The following is a 22,474-nucleotide window of genomic DNA, read 5'->3' as shown; positions in this document are numbered from 1 at the left end:
GATACAGTTCATTACCAGGGCCGCAACCATATACTGACGTGTGGCAGAACCAAAGGCGATATCCACAAACACAACCACAAAATCATGATCTTTCCAGACTTTACTAAAGCCACTCAAAAACGGCACGCGACTTTTGTAGATGCTGGAGAAAAAGAAAAAAAAAAGACTTCGACAACTGGTCCTGCAATACGCCATGCTGTTTCCGGTTCGATTCCGAGTGGTGATCCCAGAAGGGACACAATTCTTCCCCACACTCCAAGAAGTGTAGAACTGTCTGGACATGCAGGCGCAAACCGGGCCTAATAGGGAGCCCCTCTGGAGGAGCTAGACTGCAAGAGAGAAGGAAGAAGGGGTGCAAAAAAGACCCTGAAGGCCATATACCATTGGGCGCAGCAGCCCATAGAAATCAGGTAGGAGCAAGGGAGAGGGGAGCACACCTGCTTCGCTTTGACGAGAAAATGCAAGAGACTCTGCCACTTTCGGTAATGATTATTTGTCCGGACTGGCGGAGGATAAGCTCCCCAGGGTCACACCACGCACAGCAGATGATCTGTTTTAGAAAGGAAAAACTAGATGAAGAAAAGCCTGCTTAATGCTGTAATAGAGGGCGTGGACTCTTGTGCCTAATATACTATGGGCAGCGATAACTTTACCCTGACTGAACAAAGGAGGGGGCCTGGCATAACGATGGGGCTGCATACATAAAGATATATGTGCACTTTCCATCAATGCTGATGGTGGGTGGGGGAGGACTGACGGGACCTGCCTTGTTGGCCGCTGACCCTCCCGATTAAACACAAAGATGGTATTCCCACTACTATTTGCTTGAGACATGGCTGTTTGGATGAGGGGAGGATGTCCTGCTTGTCTTGGGGTTTGGGAGTTTAAGAGGTTATTGTTACTCACTATCATGTTGGAGCTACCCAGGTGTACTTGGAGGCTGCTCTGAACTGACATCAAGTGAAAAGTGGCAGGATCCGGAGAAGTGTTCTCCCCTGCTAGAGAGAAATGCACGTCACTATCACATCACAGCACCATGGCATCTCCCATGACATTTAAAATTATCACTTGGTACATCTGAGGGATGCATTCTATGACCAAGAGGGACAAAGTTCACTCATACCTACAGTGCAGGTTGATACAGATCGCCCTCCTTCAAGAACTGCGAAAGAAGGTTTGGCTCTACAGCGCAGGTGGAGGGGGACAGGTTTATTACACAACATATTCAGCCTACGCATGTGGGGCATTAATCTTGATTCCGGGTGGGAGTCACCTTTCAGCATATTGGCCATGTGGTTGATCCAGCCAGCCGTTATGTGATTGTAATGGAGAGGCTTGATGGCCACAATATTGTCCTGAGTGGCATATATGGCCCCAATGTGGATCAGACAAAGTTTTTTGTGGAACTATTTCAGAAACTAGTCCTACATTTAACAAGGTCGATCCTCTTGGGCGGGCTCTAACTGCGTAACAGACTTAGGGGGTCATTCCAACCCTGGCGGTCAATGACCGCCGGGTTGGAGGACCGCGGGAGCACCACCGACAGGCCGGCGGTGCTCCCAAGGGCATTCCGACCGCGGCGGTAAAGCCGCGGTCGGACCGGCAACACTGGCGGTCTCCCGCCAGTGTACCGCCGCCCTTTGGAATCCTCCAAGGCGGCGCAGCTAGCTGCGCCGCCGAGGGGATTCCGACCCCCCCTACCGCCATCCAGTTCCCGGCGGTCCGCCCGCCGGGAACCGGATGGCGGTAGGGGGGGTCGCGGGGCCCCTGGGGGCCCCTGCAGTGCCCATGCCACTGGCATGGGCACTGCAGGGGCCCCCGTAAGAGGGCCCCTACAAGTATTTCACTGTCTGCTTGGCAGACAGTGAAATACGCGACGGGTGCAACAGCACCCGTCGCACCTTCCCACTCCGCCGGCTCGATTACGAGCCGGCATCCTCGTGGGAAGGGAGTTTTTCCCTGGGCTGGCGGGCGGTCTTTTGGCGACCGCCCGCCAGCCCAGGGAAAAACTTAGAATACCCTCCGCGGTCTTTCGACCGCGGAGCGGTATTTCGGAGGGGGGAACTCTGGCGGGCGGCCTCCGCCGCCCGTCAGGGTCAGAATGACCCCCTTAGACTTGGACTGCTCTCATCCTACCCTCTGGGATGCACTGGCCACGGTCGTGGCTCAGGGCATTCACGAGCTGGAATAGGGGCTGGTCGACTCTTGAGGACTACAGCACACGCAAGTCTGCAAGTACTCCTTTTTCACAACCCTCCATGATTTCTATGTGTGATTGGACGCCCTTCTTTGTACACCGGATGTCCATACACTGCCTCACACCAACAAATATCCATTCCACACAATCTCCGATCATAATCCCCTCCTGATGAGATTAAAGTGGGAGAGGCGGCACCCCAGGATACCGACATGGAGACTGCACCCGGAGTCCTTGGAGGACCATCTTGAGGGACACAACTGAGAATGGTATTACTCAGTATTCTGAGAACAATACGAGGACTGCGAACTCCCCTTTGTCAGAAAGGGATGCATTTAAGGTAGTGCTCAGAGAGAGGTGCATCTCAGAGATGGTGAGAATCCGAGAAGCCCTGCTGCGGGAGACTTTAGCTGCTGAGGAAGCACTAAGGACATGTGAGAGGCAACAAACGGGCCACCCGGAATTGTATGCGGATATTCTTGATCGAAAGAAGAGGTGGCTGAAAAAGTTGAAAGACTGTGTTGCTTTGACTACCACAACTATATGGTGTGGGCTCATGTTGAGCGAAACCGCACTAGTCCCCTCCTAGCGTGGCTCGTGAACCCAGCCAAAAGAGGGTCGGTAATTATGGAATTGATAACAGATGATGACCGCAAGGTGTTCTGCCAGGAAGACATTAAAAATGACTGCCCAACTGTACAGCAGAAGTGCAGAACTCCCTGCGGAGTAGATAGCAGCATTTCTGGCCTCCCTGCACCTTGGGACACTTCCTCAAAAAAAAATTTGCAGAAGCCCTTGGAGTAGTAATTACCATACAGGGGGTTAGAGCTGCCATAAAATCCATGGCCCAGAACAAAACACTTGGGACTGACGATCTGCCCGCTGAGTTTTATGTCACATATGTGGAGGCGTTGCTACCAAAATTCTTAGATATGTATAACAACACTATAACTACAGGGTTCCTCCCACAGTCCACCCCTGAAGCTATGATCATACCCTTATTAAAGCCTGGGAAAGAACCACATGATAAACAAGCACACCGGCCATTATCAATGTTAAATATGGACTACAAAATATTGAGCAGAATCCTGGCCATACATCTCCTACCTCATTTGCCCAACCTTATACACAAGGATCAGGCAGACTCATAATATCCACCGATTATGCACTATACTGGGAGCCAGTTCCTATGACAGAACGAGGGAGATGATATTAGCGGTGGACATGGAGAAAGCCTTTTGGTAGTCTGCAGTGGAACTTCCTATATAATGTAATGGAACTGATGGGGTTGGGACGGGACTTCGTGTCCTGAACCTGGCTGCTCTACATGGCCACGATGGCTTGAGTCCACACTGGGCGATCACTCTCTGAGAGTTACAGAGTGGAGAGGAGAACCAGACAGGGTTGCCCATTCTCCCCTTTGTTATTCGCCCTAGCTATGGAGCCCTTACCGTTCAATGCCCAAACAGGGGTCATGTATTGCAGCCTTGAGGCAGGGGGACCAAATGCATTATATTGAGCTATGCATGGATACACAAATGACCTACTCCTTTTCCTCTGCAATGACCAGGATGATCTGAGGGGCACCCACCACATGCTGGACTGCTATGGGTCCCTATCTGGAATCAGGGTTAACTGGTGCAAATCTTGCCTGTTTCCTGTGCAAGTCCCCAGACACCCCCCGGAGGACTTAGGGACCCTGATATGGAAACCCAGCTCCTTTCAATATTTAGGGGTACACGTATACCATGACTCAGTGGGCCTACTGGAAGGAAATGTAGGCAGGGCTATTAGGGTCCTCAGAACCAGCAGCTCATTTTGGGAGATGTTGCCGCTTTTGGTAGCAGGCAGAGTGGCACTGTTAAAAATGGTGGCTCTGCCATGACTACTGTACTTTTTCACGATGTTCCCGCTCTGGATTACTGGCTCCTATTTTCCTGATATAGACAAGATGCAATGCCCAACGACGACTGAGGGGAGTCTGGCGTTCCCTGACTGAGACTTATTACTTAGTAGCTAAGATGCAATAGCTCACGTAATGGATAGCAAGTAGACTCACACTAGGGCGGGATATACCTCTCTTTACCTCAGGGATGACCAGGATGGCCAGGGCGCTGCTTAGACTCCTTGCCCCTGGTGCTGATGACACTGCTGAGTTTCATGTAATGCAGCATTGCTGGGCCCAAAGCCTCCGCAAGGCGCGTATTCGGTCCTCATCCTCCTCAGATTATACTGATAAGTTTTCTTTGGGAACTACCCCACAGTGGGACCTGGGGTGGGTTGGAAACTTGGGGGGAGCGACCACAGTAGGAGAACTTTTGAGGACAGAGCACTCCCATTTGAGGAGTTTCATCTTTTATATGGCCTACCCTGGGGTATCACCCGGGCGGCCACCTGCCTCTATAGACTGCTACGAGAAGATGTCATGGTCCCCCTGACTAAGCTGAAAGTCAGATGGGAGACAGACTTAGACATGGCCATAGGAGACCAGGATTGGGAAGATCTCTTATATAACACAACAAAAGCGACTAGGAATGCCAGGTTTACGCTTATTAACCTTTATGTCCTACACAGGGCATACCTCACTCCTCGAAAAATAAATAGGTACTACCCAAATGCCAAAAGATGCCAAAAGATCAAGGTATGGAGAGGCAGCAGTGGAGTTTTACCACATATTTTGAGGATGTCCGGAGCTAGCCACCTACAGATATACTGAGTACTATCATAAAACGGGAAGCTACATGCACAGCTAAGTACTGCCTCCTAAGCTGGTTTCCACACACAGTTAATAATAAGGTTACTAGTCGTTTTCAAGACCTGGCCTTTGCCCTCGGCAAGAGGGAGATGGCTCGAAACTTGAAGAACCCAAGAGGCCCCAGCACGAGTGCATGGAGAAGAGAATTGAACAAATGGCGAGCTAGGAGGCAGAGGTGCTGATTCGAGAAGTAAAGAGGGGGAGGAGCTCCATCGAGGTGGCTCGAGCTTGGGAAACACTAGTGGACTCCTTGAGGTATCCCGGAGGATCAGTCACTTGATGATACCCAAGATATCCCCCTCAATGACACTACTATTCCCGTTGCAGGGGGTTCACCTCTTGAAATCTAATACTTGATATACGGTGAGACTTCCTTTCAGTAGTCTACAACTAGGATCACTGACGTCAGAGTAGATCTACCACAAGACACACCATGGGGGGGGAGGGGGTTTCTGGGGAATGTGAGTTGTATGCTTGAGCAGGTCCGACAGGCAATATCTCTGTTTAAAATGACTAGCTAGCTGCATGACTTACCAAAGCTACTGAACTTGGGCTACTGAGGGCCCTGAAGAAGGAAGACTCATGTTACACATATCAATACTACTACTGCAAACAGCATGCAGAATCCAGACTGAAATGTGTGTTGGAGTTGGATGCTTAAAAATGTTTTTTTGTTTAAAAATACTTGCAATGTAAAAAAAAAATATTATGCCACCTCAGTTTGGACCCAGCTATCTGCAAATCAGTCTTGCCCCTGCTCAAATGGGAACAGTCCAGCATGAACTGCCAAGCCAGGTCTTCCCTGAATCGGAACACAAGCAACCGAAGACTGGGTTAACCCTTGTTGTGGGCTCATCAGCAGGTTATAGCTTGGTTCCAGTGAGACAAAGTGCATGGGACCCAAATCTGGGCATACCTGTTACACTTAGGGCACACATCAAAGCAAACAAAAAAGTGATGGATAGAATACTTGAATTAATCTCAGATACTGGTAATTACTCTGGACCACATCCCAATCCATTGTTATTTTGCACATCATGCTTTCTCAGTTTGGACTCAACTATATGAAAATCCGACTTGACCCTTAACCACTGGAACAGTCCAGCCCACAGCTAGTTACTCCCATGGCCTGTGATGTGAGACTAGCAATATCAGAGTCTCTCTGACTGTGACAGACTGTCTTTCAGGGAGAGAAGAAGGGTGTACTTCAAAAGAAGGAGAACCCCAACCTAAAACTTCAAAGGCCCAGACCTTAAATCACACTCCGTGTCTGGAAATAAGACCATAAAAAGGGGAGGTAGAGACATCAAAATTGTCATCTGCAAGTAGCCAGAAGGGCTGTGTGGGGAGGGAAAGCTATCCAAGACTTCTGCCTGTGGCTAAGACAGGGGCCAAAGCCTGCTACTCTCTCTGTTGGGTGAGGGGATATCAACAAGGGAAACCAATACCACTTGCTGTGGTGTCTGGAGCATCAGCACATGCTTCCTTGTCAAGACCATTGTGCCCTGTGAGGAAGAGGAGAGCGTTAGAGAGAGTAAGGTCCAGTGGGGAATCTATTGAGAGGACTCCCAGTGCAAGGTGTGTGGAAACTGCTGCTGCACTAACTGGGTTGTTACTCATGTGCACGACTGAGTCAGCAATCCCTGTATGCCAGGAGAGGGCTGCTCTGAAAAAGATTAACATGGGGTAAGGGTTGAAGCATGCCTGGTAATGTTGCAGCGACCCTGTATGCCAGGAGGTAAAAACTGCCATGTGATAAGGGCCAAAGGCTTGTATGGCAGCTGAGGGCAACCCAGTATGTCGGTAATACTTGTGCTATTTCGATCAGGCAGGAACCTGTAGTTTGAGAGCAGTGATAACCTATAGGTCACTGTGAGCAACAAGGTCTGCGACTGGTCTGACTGTCAAGCAAGTGAGAATGCAGTGACAGCTTCATCACCCAAGTTGGGGATCGAGGACCCAATAGCGTGCACGTGTGTGCATATATATTTTTTTAATTTAGTATAAAATATAACTTTCTTTTTGGGGGGAGAGGAACCCTCAAACCGCCCCTCCCAATTTTTTTTTTTACTTACTGCTAACCTGCCTTTACCACTATCCACTCCTAAATTTACCCTTACCTAGAATTACCACTAAACACCCCTAAACCTTAAAATTACCCTTGCCCCCCTTTACCACTACCCAGCCCTAAACTATGAATTTAGCCTTACCGTTCTTTGATATATATATATTTTCAATGGAAAAAAACAAATGTTACAAGGACGTTATATTTAGGTTTTGAATTGGCATGCACAGAACCATAGAACTTCAGCTGTTATAGAGTTATTTCAAGTAACTATAACTCAGGCACTCGCCATGCACAGTTTTCTCATCAATAATTTTATTGCAAATGTTGCAGTGATTATATCAATGATGGTATAGAATATGTGGGGTAATTAGCTGTGCATGGCGAGGGCGTGAGTTATAGTTACCTTAGGGCTTGAGTTATAGTTACACAGCCATGCACTGCAAGCCCACTCCTCCTCAGTACCCTGGATGGGTTCTGAGGTATAATTTCTGTGAAATGAACATCTGTGCCAGAACGCATCAGGACCAGCTTACTTATCCAAGAAGAGGCCACAGTTTTGTGCAAAATGTCTACCCAGGGGGGACGGAGCCAAGATGGCGCTGAGACGGATGCTCCTTGAGAGAGCACCGTACCGGCCTCTATTGAACTCCGGTCCGGGGCTGACAGAAATGCCTCCGGGTTGACTGGCCGGGGTGAGCCGCTGATTGTGGCTTGCGGAAGGGCCACAGGAGCAAAGGAGTGTTCCTGGGCGCCGCTAGGCCTGAGCAGATTCCCGGCCTCTGGCGCCCTCAGAGTCTGCCACGGCAGAGGAAATGATCTGGCCGGTCTGGTGGAGGCCTACAAACTGCAGGCAGCTTGGCTTGTGGAGGCAGCAGCCAAGAGTGTTCAGATAGAACTGAACCACCGGCAGGCAAAGGAAGATGCTTGGAATCTGAGCTCGGGGGAGCTGGTGTGAGCTTCTGAGGTACACTGTCATGACGTGGTGGTGAAACTTGAGGACGCTGAGAGCTGGGCTGGGGTCCCCCAGCTCAGAGGGATCGTGGGGGCCCTCTAACCCCTCTCTACCTCCCTGCCCCCAACTTTGCTGACTGGTCCCGAGGGTGGGTGCTGGAGGCTGCCTGGAGTCAACAGTGCTCTACACGAAGAGGGAGTGGAGCACGAATGATAAGGCCCCGGTTTTGCTGGTGGGATCGTGCCGGGGGAGGGAGGAAGGCTGAGGGGCTCGCTTAAGTAGAGGTGGTAACAGACCAGGGTCTTCAAAAAAAGATATCGTGTGGTGGCTGGAAGACGCGGAAAATCAGGCCCAAAGGAACAATCTGCGATTTGTAGGATTTGCCCAAGGAATCAAAGGGACAAACATGAACTGGTTTCTAGACACATGGCTCCGGAGAGATCTTCCGCCTAAGAAATTCTCTCCTTGTTTTGTGACTGAACGGGCCCATAGGTCCGTGGAGGGTAGGCCCCCTCCAGGGGCCCCCATAGAGCAGTGATTGCCTTCTTTCTAAACTTTAAGGACTGAGACACGATCCTGACAGAGGTATGCAAAATGGGGGAAATCCGGTATGAAAACTCCAAGATCCTAGTTTTTCTGAACTATACCAGAGAAGTTCAGAGACAGCGTTGCACCTTTGACTCTGTGAAAGCCAAGCACCGCAGTCTTCAGCTGAAGTATATGATCCTTTTTCCGGCTAAACTGAAGGTCCTGTTCCAGGGAAAAGCGTTCTTCTTTCAGTCCCCGGAGGAGGTCTGGATGTGGATGGAGGAGCGTCCCCAGCTCTCTGTTAGGGGGAGTCGGGAGGCTGACAATGGGCCCAGGGACAACGGGGGAGCAAGACCAAAGTAGTGGTCTCTCCCCAGGCGCACGAGCCAGAGAAGACAGAGTCTTGATAGTTGAGGGGGGGGGAGGAGGGTGTGGGTGGTAAGCTACAGACCTCTAGACTTCTGCTGAGTTGGTGTATGGGGGTTGGCACTCGCCGGGGCCGGTGGGGAGGGTGGTGGGATGGTGTTCTGTTCAGGGGGGCTCAGTTGTATTTTTGTTCATGGTTCACAAAGTTAACCCACAGCCAATAGGTCTATCCATTGTAAAGCTGGTTCCCAGGCTTCCCCTTCCTGTTCCTGGGTGCCTTGGATGAAGGGGAGCTCCTCCACTTTTGCCATTTCTTCCTTTTCACTCAAAATGACCCTTATGGGTGATGGAACAGGGCCTCCTTTGGTGGACACGCACGGCCTCAGGGTTCTATCTTGAAATGTGAATGGACTGGGTGATAAGGTCAAGCGCGGCTTGGTGTCCCAGTATATAAAGAGGCTGCGACCGGATGCCATACTCTTACAAGAGACGCACCTCAGGGGCACGAAGTGCACGTTTCTAGGCAGAGGGCCTTATGTCACGCTAGCACCTGCAGGCTTTACCTCTGGTTCCAGAGTGGTGGCAATCTTGATTTGTAGGTCCCCCCCTCTTCCGCATCACACTACAATGGATAGACCCAGATGGTAGATATGTGGGAGTGAAGGGGTACTGGGGGTGGAGAGAGGTCTTGTTGATGAGCCCGTATGCCCCACCCAGGCTCCAGGCCCCCCTGTTGGAGACACTGGGGAAGATCTTGCTAGAGGTTGATTCCCAGCTTCATGTCCTGGGAGAGACTTCAATGATGTGATTGTGTCGGACATAGACCGATCTGGGATGCTGGGACCGTCTTGCCCCTCTACCCTACTTCACGGGTTTGCTACAGCTTTGGGGTTGTCCGACCTGTGAGACATGCCCATCCCACTGACAGAAAATACTACTTCTCTGGGGCCCATGAGGTCTTTTCTAGATTGGATTATATCTTTACCCCCGCAGGAGAGGTGAGAACTATACATCAGGCGGAATACCTGGTGAAAGGTTTGTCTGACCGCTCCCCTCTGGTGGTGCATATAGAGAGTCAGGGGTTGGGGTTAGGTCAGGGTGGAGGTTGGGGGCCTGGGACCTACAGGTTCAAAAGGTGGCACATGGGCTCCGGGTGGACACTGAACTATATTTCCAAGAAAATGTGGGGTCTGTCGGGTCTGTAGTGGTGATATGGGAGGCATACAAGGCGGTGGTTTAGGATTGTGCCAGAATTTAGTAGCCCAGAAGCAAAGAAAGGTGAGGGAAACCTTGAGTAAGTTGGAACAACAGCTGCTGGCACTTGAGGAGGCCTTGGGACAGGAGCCATCCCTCCCAGCACTCCGCCAACTGCAGTTAGCGACGCCCGAGTATCGGTTAACTGCAGAGAGAGTTGTTAAAAGTCAGTTGCGTGCTACCCAGCATAGGGTCTATGAGGCGGGGAACAGGACTGGGAAACTCCTTGCTTGGTTTGGGAGAAGGGAAGACTGAAATGAGGTGGAAACAGGAAATAGTGACTCCGGAGGGGGTAAGAGTGTCCTCAGATAAAGACATTGTGGAGACCTTTGCCTGCTATTATAGTGACTTATACAAGTCAAGGCCACTGGAAGACGCTTGTCGGATTGCGGGATATTTGCAGAATATAGTTGTTCCTGTCCTGGATGCAAAGACCCAAGCAGATTTAGAAGGGGATATCACCTCTGAAGAGGTTACAGCTGCTTTGACACGACTTCACCCGAGCAAAGTCCCTGGACCCAACGGGTTCACCGCTGAACTATTTAAGAGCCTACGCAATATCCTAGCTCCCCATCTTCTAAATATGTTCCTGGAGGCCCGAGAGCTAGGAGTTCTCCCCCATGATTTGAGAAGGTCGGAGATAGTTGTTACTCAAAAGGAAGGGAGGCCCAAATTGTCTTTTACACCCTACAGACCAATCTCCTTAATGTAGAGGTGAAGGTTCTGGCCACGGTTCTAGCAACCCACCTTCATGGCGTTATTACCCCCCCCCAGTTCACAAGGACCAATCTGGCTTTTTGCCAGGATGCTCTACAAGGCACAATCTGAGGCGAGCGCACAACTGGCTAAATACCATACTGAACCACCCAGAGCCACACATATTTTTGGCCCCTGATGCTGAGAAAGCATTTGACACGGTACACTGGCCATTCTTGGAAGCCATACTGGAGTGATTCGGATTTGGCCCTCGATATAGGGAATGGGGGAGGCTGCTTTACTGTAATCCAGTAGCGCCAGAGAGAGTGAATGGAATCCTTTCCTCTGAATTCCCCATTGCAAAGAGTACTAGACTGTGATGTCCCCTGTCCCCGTTGTTGCTTGCTCTCACTATAGAGTCCTTAGCGTGTAGGATCCTTACACATCACAGGCTGCATGGCTTCAAGTTGAGCGAGGAGGAGGAGATTGATGAGGAGCGCATTTCACTGTATGCAGATGACATACTCATATGTTACGCGGCCCGAGATATCCCTACCGCTACTCTTCCACTTGTTTGAGGAATATGGGAGATACTCAGGGTATCAAACTAATAAGGACAAATCAATACCATATGCCCTGCAGAGAGACGTAGCGATTCATTCTCTTCCAGTTTACCTGAAAAGCTCAATTGAGGGATTCAAATTCCTCGGTATTTACATGACACATAGGGCAAACCTCTGTCAGACTAATAATTTGCGGAGGGTGATGAGAAAATGCCGAGCTGACCTGGAGCGCTGGAAAAGTCTCCTTCTCACGTTGATGGGGCGGTTGGCCATGTTTAAAATGATCCCTCTTACGAACCTCCTCTATGTTGTGTAAAACACATATTTCCAGATCCCTCTGGGATGCTTCACAATTCTAGAACAAGACATGCAGCTCTTGTGGGAGGGGAAACACCAGAGAATAGTCTTCAAAATGCTACAGAGCAATCAATATCTGGGGGCTTGTCTCTCCCAGACCTGGAGGGTCGGCATCACATGTGATTAACATAAATGACTGGGGACCATCCCACCTTCCACTTAGAGATTGCAGTGGGAAAGGAAATCCTGTATACACTACCTATATGGAGGAGGGGGGGGGGGGGGGGGAAACATCTTCTGCCAGCCACTCAAGTGTCCCTCAGGGCATGGACTAGGGCTACCATGGTACTGGGATGGCACCACCGTCCCATGAGGGAGACCCCTTCTGGGAGGGATGATGGCTACTGGAAATTGGTAGGTTGACAGGTTTTGAGAGCTGGGACCGCATTGGTATCTCCAAGGTGGGAGACATGATGGAAGGGGGTGACATCAGGCCTTTTGCATCTCTCCAGGCCTAGTATGAGCTTAGCAAGACACAATTACTCCGATATGTGTGCCTGCAACATGCATGGAAAGCAGAGGGCCTCCCGGGAGAGGGAATACCTGACTACACCCCACCAGAAGGTAGACTATTGATGGAAGGCCTAGACACAAAAGTGACATCTATGACGTATAAGACTATCAATAATAACATGCCAAACTCACTTCTAAAACTGCGTAGGCGGGCGAAATAGAGGACACAGACTGAGAGGCAGCGCTGACATTTCCAAAAAGTGGCTATCCGGTCGAGACTCGGATTAATCAAATTTAAAATCCTTTACAGGATATATTATGATAGACAACATTTACATATGATGGGAAGGGCGCAGCAACCAAATGGTCTTAGATGTCATGGGAATATTGGAACCTTCCTAAATACACTTTGGGGCTGCCATGTGATCCAGGAGTTTAGGACCAGGATTGTGAGGGAGTGTGGGGTGGTGGTTTTGGAGCAGATCCCTCTTGATCTCAAATTTATTCTATTGGGAATTCCCAACAACGTTGATCTGCCCTGAAGGAAGCTTTTATTTTGCGGCCTCGAGCTGGTGGTGGACAAGAGGGATATTGCCCGCCTCTGGGGCTCTGAGATGTGTCCCATTCTGGATGTGTGGAGAAGGGGAATGGATGGGTTTATGATGGGAGAGAAGGTGACCTTCACGAATAGAGGCTGCTTGTGGAAGCTCGGGGGGGGGGGGGGGGGGAAGACATGTGTGGGACTGGATGACATATTACTCCTTGGATGTATAAACGCCCGCCGAGTATTGAGCCGTTGGGCCACATTGAGGGCTATATGCTACCAAATACTGAATGGCCTCTAGATTATGATGTGGATAGGTAAGGAATGGGACTGATGATTGTTTGGATCAATTTGGGGCTCATGTGTCTGGGGGTGGTTGGGTCGGAGGAGGGAATTGTTTGTTATTTCTTTCTATTTCTGATGCCTTGACGACATACCACCATGTAAAGCTTATTTGGATATGCTATGCACCTGTTGAAAACCAAATAAAAAGATTAAGAAAAAAAAAGTCTACCCAATCGGAGTACTTTCTGGTGGCTAATTAGAAAGTGTTACCTCATTGGGTAAATGTAAAGTACATATTGCACACTACAGCTGCGTAAAGGACCCTGAGGTAATGTCTCCAGTGACCTTGTGTTTGTAATTTTGGCAAAGTGATTGTTCCTCAGGCGTATGCATACTGATAACATGAATCCTGTTGTGAAGATGACAAGACTACAAACAGTTGAATCTCCACCAAACAAGGGTACTTCCTCCTAATTAAATGTAGCAACTGCTTCTTTGTTTGGAGGAGATGTGCTCATACTCCTCTGCTTCAAGAACGCGCCTGTACAATCGGCAGGAAACATGCTCCGGGGGCTTTTTAGTAAGCTGTCTATCATCCAGGTAAAAGTCAGTAAGAGGTTGCAAACCACTAATATCTATGCAGTGGGGCCAAGGTCCTACAGCATTGCTCCCGCACACAGTGAGCATCTAAAAATGCTGCTCCCTGCGTGCAGGAGTAATCCTTTCATCTGTTTTCAGAAAACAGATGAAAAGTCCCCTTCCAGCAGGGGAGAGCAGTTTTCCTGCTCCTGTCAGCCGACTTACAGTTTACTCTCGCTAGGTGGAAGCTGTCAAAGTTCCCACCAAGCGAAAGCAAACTGCTATCACCCGAGGGTGGGCACCTCAGGAAATTTGCTCAAATAGGGGAGCTGGCAACAGGAAGGTGGTGGTCCCCGGGGATGTATATTGCCCAGGAGTGGAGAGCAGCCCCCTACCCCTTTATTTCTATTGGGGGCCCTAGGTGGGTGGTGGTACCCCGGTCCCTATAGAGTGAAGGGGGGTGGGGGGTGTCTGGGGGGTACCCCTTCAATGCATTAAGTATGCCCTGGGGAGGGGGTGGTTTCCAGGGCTATTCCGGGGGATAGGAGGGGGTCCACACGCCCCCCTCCATTTTTTCCAGAGAAGCCTAAGGAAGGTGGTGGTACCCGCGGCTCCAAACATGCTCCACCCTCCCCCCCTTTTTTTATACGAAGCATAACCCCGGGGACTCCTAAAAAAAAAATAAAAAAAAATAAAAGCTCTGTAAACCACCCCCCACGCAGATCCACAGTTGTTTCCACTGAAGAAAAAAAAATGCTTTTTGCCCTGGTGGGGTCCGATGTGTCGGATTCCCAAAACGTCTGCCAACACTTCCTGGTTTAAAAGTTGGCAGCCAATAAGATTTCAGCACCAGGACTGTCTGATTTGTCAAACGACACCAAAGTTATCGCCAAAACAAAAAACTTTTTTCCTGTGGAAACTAGGTCCTAACTATAACTACTTACTGGTGACTGTAAAATGTACATATGTTACCACCCATGATTTTACTTGCGCTAAAGGCGTCCTAGGTGGTTTCGATCATTCCCTTTAGTACAGGAAAAAACTGGATTGAACCCTCTGTCCTGGATAATGTCTTAACCAGTAAGTCATCGTTCTGTGGTGTCACATGCATGTCTACCTTATGTTAGGAAGCCGCATGCAGAATAACACTGTGGTATGATGCTATGGTGTGTGGACATGATCAAAGTCTGGGTCTCCCAGAGGTTCTACATCATAGTCCTTCCATGGGTCATCTGTGGGATGTGGACAGAAAGGGACTTCGAAGTTAGGGTTGTCCATGTCTGAAGGGACTGCAATGACCCCTTAGGAGAACCTAGGGGAGGTGAAGGTGGAGGTAGTGTAGGTGGAAGAAAAGGCAGAATTGATCTAGGAGGAGTTGGGGGGCTTGTAGCCTTATTTATGAGCATTTTAATGGGCACAGGATACAGAAGGGCATCGGGGTGTGGAGTTTCCTTGGAGGCAAGCCTCCTCTCCTTAGACAAAGTCTGTCCGGTGGTAGCAGAGATCTTGTTGGTGCAGGGTTGGATCATGAGCCGCCTTTGCCTTTGGTCGAGCTCTTGCTGAAGCTTCTCAAGAGCAGGCCTCTTGGAATGTTCGGAGCTGGTCGTGGACAGAGATGCCGAACCAGGTGCTGGTTTCAACGTCACTGGGGAGAAGGCACTAGTGGAGTCTTCAGCTTTGACAAGTGCTTGGGCATCTTGGTGCTCGGATGCCTCTTTGGTCTTCAGGAACAATGGGGGTTGAGACTCTTGGCTGGATCCAGTCTCAACCGAATGGAGCCAAAGTGTGGCAGCAAACCTGGAGGCTGCAGTAGTTTATACATATGGTTCAATGCCAGACGCCTTTGGGGCCAGTGCTTGGTCTCTGCATGCGGCCATTTGTGTGTCTTGAGAACATGCATTTTGACTGTACTCCAGCCTCTCGGCTTGGACTTGGTATGAGGAATGGTGTTGACTGAGGTGGAAGGACTGCTTTTGTCTGCTTTTTTTTCACTGCTCCTTCAGCTCAGAAGAGCCGGACCAGATAAACTCTGGGCTGGGCTGAAATGCCTGAGACTCCTTGTTCTCCTCCTCGCCGCCAAGTGGGTCCACTTCACTGATGTCTGGCATATGCTTAGACAATCAGAGAATCTTGGTGTGAGCCCAGCATCTGTCTCTCCATTAATGAAGAATCTTCTTGCACCTGATGTACAAACAGAAGGTGCTACGGGTGGTTTGAATTGGGGTTAGGCAGTTATTACAGACTCTGTGGAGGTCTACACAGGGATATTTTACATGGCATTGAGGGCATTTCTTGAAGGGTGTCCGTTAGATGCCGGTCTCCCGGGGGAGTGGAGAGAAAAGTTAAACACCGGAGCAACGAATGTTCAATGTTGAATGCATCGAGTCCTGGAGCAATGTTAATAAACTTCAGACCCCGATGGCGGAGATAAACAATTTAACGACGGAGTGGGTGCTCAAATGTATAACTAAGGGAGGAGTCACACCACATGACTTTTAAGACTTCTTAAAAAAAAAAAAAAAAAAAAAAAAAAAAAAAAACTTGCTAACGTCTAAGCTCAACACCAGCTTGAAGGAGTATACACAGCATGTGTATCAAAAGCCTCACATGCTACAAACATAATCTATGCTCTACTAGATACTGAATTTGTTAGCCCCAGGTAGCAGTCCTGAAAAAATCAGTGTCTCTGGTAGCCACTGACACAACTGAAGTAGAGGACAGAAGAAATAAGATTTAGTTCAAGTCCCGTACTGAGCGACAACCTCCAACTGAAAACAACTGAAAAAGGAAAGTTAAACCTTATAGCAAAAGGCACTTCTATCCGAACACCTGTAGGCTTTTGGTGTTTAAGATCTATAAACATCTACTTGAACAGCAGAACTTTCCAAAGAAAAGCTCATCATCCACAGAATATGAAATTGAGAGCTGGAGGACTATCTTACTAGTACTGAGGTAGTAGATCCCATCACAGCGGAAAACAAGTAAAAAGAGCAAAAAACACTGCCACTGTGCCCAAAAACCCAAAACTGGTTGAGACATTGAGGAGCCACTAAAATCATATGGTACCTTTTGGATATACCTTTCTTCTGCAGATCCTAGATGTAGCAAGGTGGCAGAATTATATGGTATGACTGGGGAGTCTTACCATGTAATACAAACACTTTACCCTGAAGCGGACCTCAGGTTCACACTAGTAAACCTTAGCTCAGTCCTGGTACAGTGACAAAGAGCAGTCAGACTACTTAGAAGAACATGTGGGAAGCAAACAACAACATGGATGTTAAGTAAATGACACGACTTGAAAGAAATCGGACACCAATTTAGTAACAATAAAGCATATTTTTATCTTACTCACAACTGAAGTTATGAATTTTTAAAGCGTTGAAAAATAGAGTACTTTTAATGGCCAAACAACCCCCATTGAAGTAAATGGGGAAAACCTTAGTGTGCACTTGGTCACTTTTAGGGTAAGCTCTGGGGAGCTCACTTAGAGTTAAAGTCCTGTGAGTTACTAGACCAAGACTCAACAGTCAGCTCCTAGGTACCTTGCCCAGGGAGTCCAGGTGCAGAGGTGCTTTTGTTATTCTTGGTGCTGACGGGATCCACAGGTGCTGTCAAAATGCAGCACCAGGCCAATGCACACTTCAGGGTGGACTCACGCTCTACCCTTGGGAAGTAGAGGCCTTTGGGTTCCCAGGACCTGGACTCACCAGCTGGAACTTTGCCACCACGTCCGCCGGCTCAGCGTGTAGAGGTGGCCTTGCAGCTGTCAATCACAGAAACTGGTCGTGCCAAAGATGCTTCTCTGCTCCTCTCGAAGACGCCTCCTTCAAGATGCAGATTCTCAGGAGTGGGGGTCATTGCTGATGTTGGTCACTATGCTGAGGAACTGCACTGGAGTCGGTGATATTTGAGAACCTGTTGGTTACCGGGCTGGCGACAAACAAGCCGTGGCAGCAGCAAAAGTAGTCCAGGGTTACTTTGTCAGCTGGAGGTAATCCGGAAGGGGATAGCAGTTTATAACTTGGTGAGAGCCTTACTACCACTCCTGGGGTGCAGGTCACAGTCTTTCTTTAGGCTCACTCACGAGGGGCCGGACGGGTTGCACTTATGGGGACGCAGCATGATGTTACTTCTGCAGGTGACTGGTGCCAAGTCAGGGGAGTCTGCTTTAGGTTTCTGGCATCCACTGGAGTCCCTCTTGCTGGGAGCAATGAGTTCTCACCACAGGCACACGTCGAACACACAGTTCTAGTATATGGTCTCCTCAGGGATCTTAAGTGTCCTCTCTTTGCCATGCAGTGGAGTCCAAAGTCCTGTTATTGGGGATGGTGTCTTCTTGATTTCAAAGTCAGAACTGAGGTTCTGGTGCCAGGAAAGCCCCTTAAATCCTGGTTTGGAGACGATAAGGATGTGGCGGTCGGTGACCAACGGGCTACTGCTCCCTGCGGCCAGCCCGCCCCTGAAGTGACATTTTCCTGTGGGAGTACTTCAAGTTTCTACCCAGAACCCACTATTTCTAGGGTTTTCGAACATGTCAGAACCCTTTTCTGGGTCTACAGACCCTCTAGCCCACCATAAAGGTGTGGCTAGTCTTTGAGGGGTTAGGCCTCCCGAACAGCTAATTTTCACAGTTGCCAGTGTGGTCTGGGCGGCTGGAAAAGCTTTGTCCTTGAGCGGGGGACAAAAGATTCCACATAAAGGGCAGGTAAGCCTTTGAGGTTCGCCGCCTTAATTACTGCAAACACTAGCCTTCCTGGGAGGGAAGAGGTGTCACCTCCTTCCTGCCCAGATCCTTTGTCGTCATCCAGGGGGAAGTGTTAGCACATCCAGCAAGAGGGCAGACTCTTTTCCTGGCAACAAATGGCAAGGGGAGCCCACCAAGGCAGGGGGAAAGCTGGTATCTTGGTAGGCATCCATCAGGGTACATGCTAGTTAATCCTGGGCACGGGAATCGTGCTCAGTGTTAAAAAGCACAGTGGTTGATATCTAACATGCGGGGAATTAGCCAGGCCATCATGGACCTGGAGATCTATGGACTGCCAGGGTGCCAGTCCATGTAATCCTATGGACAGCTGGTCATTTACAGTATCATTAGGCTTAAAATGCTGCCACAGGGCCATATGTGCTTGTGCATATGTGTCCACACTAATAACACAGTGCACCCTGCCTCCTGGGCTATAGGAGGCTTGCCTTAGGGGTGACTGACCTGTGCTAAGGCAGTGAATTGACTCAGCCTGCATGTGGTGTAGGCAGAGTCGAACTCGGGCAGGCAAGCTGCTCGTGCAGGTTGGCATGGAGCTCTGCAGGTTTACTTTTACTTGGGTCGGACAGGGTGGTTCAATCAGTGCTGCAGCCCTGGTGACCCCTTTATCATCTTTGACCTGGGTACCACTGGTACCATTTACCAGGGCTTACAGGGGTGGTAAAGTCCTTGCCAATTGGATTGGTAATCATCTCAATACAATTTTAAGGGAAACAATGATGGTACTGAGGTCTGGTTAGGAGGCCTCAGTACACTTACAGATCAAAAGCAACAGCATCAAGCAGCAAAATGTAGGGGATGACCAGCCAAAAAGGGGACTTTACAACACTAGAGAACCAAGGAGTGAGAGGGAAAATACACCTCTCCCACCACTGCAGGAGTTAGCATACCAAAGGGTGCCCTTAACTGTATCTATTCAGGATGAGTAGAGATGCATCCTCCTGTTGGTCTCCGGTGCAAATGCATCCACCAGTTGTATCCCCCAATATCAAAAGTAAGCGAGCCACACAAACCAGTGGAGGTCTTAGTATTGAAGAAAATAAGTTATACAAGCTTTTGCCCTATGCATGCAGGTTCTAGGCTCTCATGCAGGAGATGCATACCAAAGTATTTTTCCTTAAAAGTCTTTCCTATAGGTCCACCACCATGAGGATCAGCTAAGATGAGGGTGGGCCATCTTGCTTGTTAGCCCCGTCTCCAGAACAATTAGATTTTATCAGTGATTTACAAATTTTCCAGTGGCAGGCTGATGAGGACTTTCTGCACAATTTCAGGTACTGATAGACTTAAAAGCCACTTAAGAGTGCCATCTATTCAAAATATGCGGCTTCAGCACTTCAGAGCATACTATGGTAGGGTCAGCCTGCATGGACAACAAAAGGAAAATTCAATTGTAGAGTCGCCAGAGCAACTCAGGATAAACTATCAGAGAGGATGGAGGGAGGGGACCTTGTCCTCGCCAGACTGAAAAAACATTGTTTTGTGAAGTCCTGCATTAAACAGAGCCCAAAACACCGTACTATTTCATAATGTGAATATTTCGAGGTGGGCAAAAAATTCACACATGGGAAATTAGGGTGTCAGTGGCAATGTCATCAAAGCATGTGTCGGGTATAGTGGTATTCATGTATGAGATGCACAGAAGTAAACAGAATAACAAAAAGCACAGTATAACAGAAAGGAAAAACTAAAGACTTAGGTAAAAACATATCAGACTACTACTATTTTATGAGAATGGACTGGACAAGAATGCTGGCTAATACACATGTTGAGAGGGCTCCTTTTTCAATCTTAGGCAAACCACACTTTCATCCGCTGATCAGCTGTACACATAGATAGCCCAAAATACTAAAGTACTCTAGAGTTGATTCTGCCACAAGCAAATCAAAGAGTAACATGTGATTATGCCAAACTCGCTTACAATGCAGAGTATGCCCAGCCATAGCACTTACACAACATTCATACAAATAACTCACTTAAGAAGACACAAGAGCCTTCCAATGTTTAGTCTAACTCACCTATGAGCTCATGCCCTTAAACAATAGAAAAACACCCAAGCTATTATCCTCTAATCATCGGACATATGCCCTTGTTTAAAAAGCATGACCCTTGAAGGATCACTGAGCAACATGCAAAGGTCCCCAAACTAATTTAATATTCCCTCCAAAGCAGATCAAGAAATCAGAATTCACTGGAAAGGCAAGTTAAAATCCCTTCAGTGTAATTACCTGTTGATGTAGTCTGGTTGGGTTGTATCAGCGGTGTAACTGCTTGATTCCAAAGGTGGGGTGGCCGCTGTCTGGCTCCCTGCTGCGCCCTCCTTCTCAGAAGATCCTTGTATTCCCTCCAGCTACGACACTGTTTCACTTCCATGTCTGCATTGATGCTGTTCTTATAGCGGCTCTCCCACTCCAGCTGTTCCTGCTCTCTCCTGGATATCCTCTCTCTAGTTTGGTTTAGTCTACTGCGCCAAGAAGACATGTCCAATTCCCGCCCAATTATGTTTTCTGGCAGGAGAACCACATCAGGCGGAGGAAGGTGGTTATGCAAGCAGTCAGAGGCAAGATTGGGAAACATAATTTCTATAAAATCCCATCTGGATCTGCAGTTGAAGTTTCGACTCTCGGTGGAGGGTTCAGAAATGGGACAGGGACCATCATCTGAAATACACCTATTCGCTGTATTAGTGAGGTTTTGGATTGGTGATGTGCTATGGCTAGGCCAATGTTCATTAACGCTGCCTACGGCTGGCATTATTTGGTTGACAAGTGCACTTTCAGATGTCTTCTCTTTGGCCCTCTCTCCACAAGGCACATTTTCATCGGTTTTTCCTCTTTTGTCTTGAGATCTGCAACAATACCTTTTTCACTCTCAAACACTTATGAAGCAGATACAAATTACAGAAATAGGCACAGAAAGCTGTCAATGAAATACTTGGCTATGGGTACACAACTCTTCTCTTTTCTCAGCATACAATAAAACATGACTGTGGTAAGAAATGTTCTAGGCTTGTCATCTCAAGAGAAGGTTGGGGCTATACCCTTTCTCAATGTCTGCATTAGAAGTTCTATACTGTTTCTTTCTCACTCCACCCATAGGCAGCAAGAAATATATGCATTTATTATTATTGTCTTTGAAGTTACAAGTGGTTTGTAGCCAACCCTCCACCTCAAATTCAAAGAGAAGAAGCATTGTACCATGGGTTCGATGCGGCAGAACAAATGATTTGGCAGTGCAACCGACATTGTGATCCGGACGCTTGATCACTGACACAGGACCTTTAGAAAAGGCTCATTTCACCTTTCAATCCAATGAAAGATTTTGGAGATGCGATGTGTAGGATCAGTGCTTCGGAAATAAGCCTTGTGTTTACTTTCTAAGGCACATGTGCAAAAGGCAGGTTTTGATAAGTGCACAGGACGGGGAGAAAGAGGGAGCCTTTTTTGTCTCATAAACATCAACGCTACAGGTACACACAGAAGATTATGCACTGCCTTCTGATAATCAACTACCACCTAGTTCTAGCTATGAGAACTTGTACCCATGGTGTAAGGAGGAGCTGAGTGGGATGGACACGCACACACAGACAAACACAAACAAACACCATTCCTGTAGCATCACTCTAGTTTTGTGGTCCTGGAGTAGTGAGAAGGGTACATGATCATCTCTGTTTTCTAGAAGATTAAATTTCTCCTCAAGTATCCACTGTAGAATGTCACACCTGGGGCTGGGACTGCGTTTCCTTTTGCGGCGGTTTCCACTGGACTTGCGGTGGGTGCCCTCCATATTCATTTGTCTCTCATAGGAAGAAAGGACAGTGCTGCAAACATTGGGACAATAAGGCAGGAATTACATGGATGAAAGGAGACAATTACAAAAATACAAAGCACCAAAATCAGACAAAGACAGTGTGACAATATCATGAGAAAGCAGGGCGACAGTATCATGCAGATCAAAATAGACAAATGCAAGGTATCAATTTAAGGCCAACAAAATCATGTTTATACAGCCATAGCAGTCGTAAAATACCTCAGCAGAAGTTACAGTGATAATTTAAGGCAAACAAAGTAACAAAACACCACAAAGGGAAAATAAAGGGACATTTATTTCTT

General features: G+C 48.4%; 1 protein-coding gene across 3 annotated transcripts in view; it reads right to left on the bottom strand.

Moving 5' to 3' along the window:
* Positions 1 to 22,474, bottom strand: part of TSEN54 (tRNA splicing endonuclease subunit 54) — a 202,657-nt gene that overhangs the window by 32,441 nt on the left and 147,742 nt on the right. For all 3 annotated transcript variants that reach the window (XM_069200157.1, XM_069200156.1, XM_069200155.1), the window contains 2 exons: positions 22,084 to 22,182; positions 20,591 to 21,210 (listed from right to left, as the gene is read on the bottom strand). In XM_069200157.1, coding sequence (XP_069056258.1) covers positions 20,591 to 21,210; positions 22,084 to 22,182 — 719 coding nt within the window. The remainder of the gene's footprint in view (positions 1 to 20,590; positions 21,211 to 22,083; positions 22,183 to 22,474) is intronic.

This window comes from Pleurodeles waltl, chromosome 7 (assembly GCF_031143425.1).
Source record: "Pleurodeles waltl isolate 20211129_DDA chromosome 7, aPleWal1.hap1.20221129, whole genome shotgun sequence".
In the NCBI taxonomy this organism is placed as follows: domain Eukaryota; kingdom Metazoa; phylum Chordata; class Amphibia; order Caudata; family Salamandridae; genus Pleurodeles; species Pleurodeles waltl.
This window is presented reverse-complemented; position numbering and strand designations above follow the sequence as displayed.